The sequence below is a fragment of the Buceros rhinoceros genome, unplaced genomic scaffold (genome assembly GCF_000710305.1).
Source record: "Buceros rhinoceros silvestris isolate BGI_N320 unplaced genomic scaffold, ASM71030v1 scaffold37603, whole genome shotgun sequence".
NCBI lineage: Eukaryota > Metazoa > Chordata > Aves > Bucerotiformes > Bucerotidae > Buceros > Buceros rhinoceros.
In genome coordinates this window covers 14,227-16,085 of record NW_010402505.1, presented here as the reverse complement: position 1 = coordinate 16,085, position 1,859 = coordinate 14,227, and the positions used below count along the sequence as shown (strand labels likewise).

General features: G+C 38.2%; 1 protein-coding gene across 1 annotated transcript in view; it reads right to left on the bottom strand.

Moving 5' to 3' along the window:
* Positions 1–1,142: 1,142 nt before the first annotated feature.
* Positions 1,143–1,859, bottom strand: part of LONRF3 (LON peptidase N-terminal domain and ring finger 3) — a gene marked incomplete at its 5' end in the record, with an annotated part of 14,313 nt that continues 13,596 nt past the window's right edge. The window contains one exon of the mRNA XM_010132658.1: positions 1,143–1,584. Within this exon, the coding sequence (XP_010130960.1) occupies positions 1,426–1,584 (159 nt within the window). The remainder of the gene's footprint in view (positions 1,585–1,859) is intronic.

Here is a 1,859-nt window from a genome sequence, read left to right as displayed (position 1 = left end):
GCTAGAAGTAATCATGATAGAATTCACTTGTTTTCCCTGGGAGTTAACTATTATTAGCAACACTACCCAATCTCTTAAGAGAAATGCAATGGCTGGGTAGAGGTTTGAAGCTAACAGAAACCTGAAGATCGGGGTGAAATAAATAGCATTTATTACAACACATTCCTTCTCATGTGACAAACTGCCCTCTGAGTCCTACAGTTCAAAATAACTGCCCCCCCCATACACACACTCCAAAGCCAAATGCCACCAAACAATTAAAAGAAATAAAACTGGTCTTAACAGCAACAAGAGTTGATGTTAAAAAAAAAAAAAAAAATCTGTGTAGTCATCTACAATGAAATGATACCAGTACTTCCAGTTCTCTTTAAGAGAAACGACTTCTCATCTATTGTGGCTCCCTCTTTGCAGTTGTTTGCAGCAATTATCCATTCTTGCAAGGAAGAGTTCAGATATAAATTCAACTCCAAGTAATTCTCTGTTCTGTGAAAAATTAGAGGATAGATCCTTCTGTCACCATTATGGCCAATTCCCGCTGACACCCAGTCATCAACACGTGTATTTACCCAAGCACTTAGACATCTTTAAGGTGAAGCATGGGCTTGTCTCACTTGTGGTATCAGGAACTTAGTTGCAAGCATAGGATTGAGCTCCAACAACTGACTTTATCTTTGTATTCGAAGACTTCATGGCAGGCTCTTTCGGGGCGGGGGGAAAAAAGTCCTTCTTCAGCTACACTAGAACTGGGGATACGTAGAAAAACATTCAACATATTTGAACAGAAATATCTGAAAAATTATCAAAGCAGTTGCTTGTACACTGCTAGAATCATCATTTTGCCCCCAGTCATAAATACAGGGTAAAAACACTATAAATAAATAGAGCAGCTCACTTTCCTTTAGAGAATGAGCACATAAATAATATACACTTAGAAACAAAAAATCATAGTGCAAAAATAAATTATCAAACGGAAGTTGTGAACATTATTTTACACAATGCTATAAAACCTGAACCATTTGGAATAAAAGACTGCAGTTCATGAAATAATGCATTAACATTATTATTTCTGCTTCACATTAAACTGCACAGTTTATCCTTTATCCACTAAAAAAAAATAAAAATAAAAAAATTTAAAAAAACCCTTAAGCTTTTTAAAAGGTTTATGGCAAAAAAAAAAATCATTTTTTGTTGATCACATTTATTATTAATTTAGCAGTGCAGTGATTGAAGAATCATCTCAGAGTTCCAGATGGGAACTACTGAAGTATCCATAAACATCCCTTGCTCTTTATAACTCATTTTCTTTGAAATTCAGGCTTGAAACATCCTGACACTCAAATCTGTAAGACATTATTGCAGTTAGATGAAGTTACAAGAAGTCTACAGCCAGGTACTGTGGGACCTTCTCAGCTCTCCTCCTCACCATCACCGTGATCTTGTACGAGACATGAATGTAAGGACACGTCTGATGCCATTCAAGCGGTCTTTGAGGGATTTCATGGCGAGGAAAGGGAGCTGAGCTCTGTTCTCAAGCGGAAGGACAGCGAGGACCCACCAGCACCAGGCTGGCCCGTTTGGGTTAGCCTGCAATAAGGGGGAGGGGGGGAAGAAAAAAAAGCAGTTAGCATACCTACAGATGGTAAGGTCTTGTTTTTGACGTCACAGTATTTCGATAGCAATCTAGCAAGCAGGTCGTTTCATTGCCAGCCTAATGGCTCGGGATTACAGGCTGGCTTGGAACAAATTACAGCCAAGTTGCACCTTTCCTAAAAACAGGATGCTGAAGGCAAGATGCATTTCTATTTCTACCAACAGCTTATAGGTTGGGCCTTCTAGATTTTTTCTTTAATATATTTTGT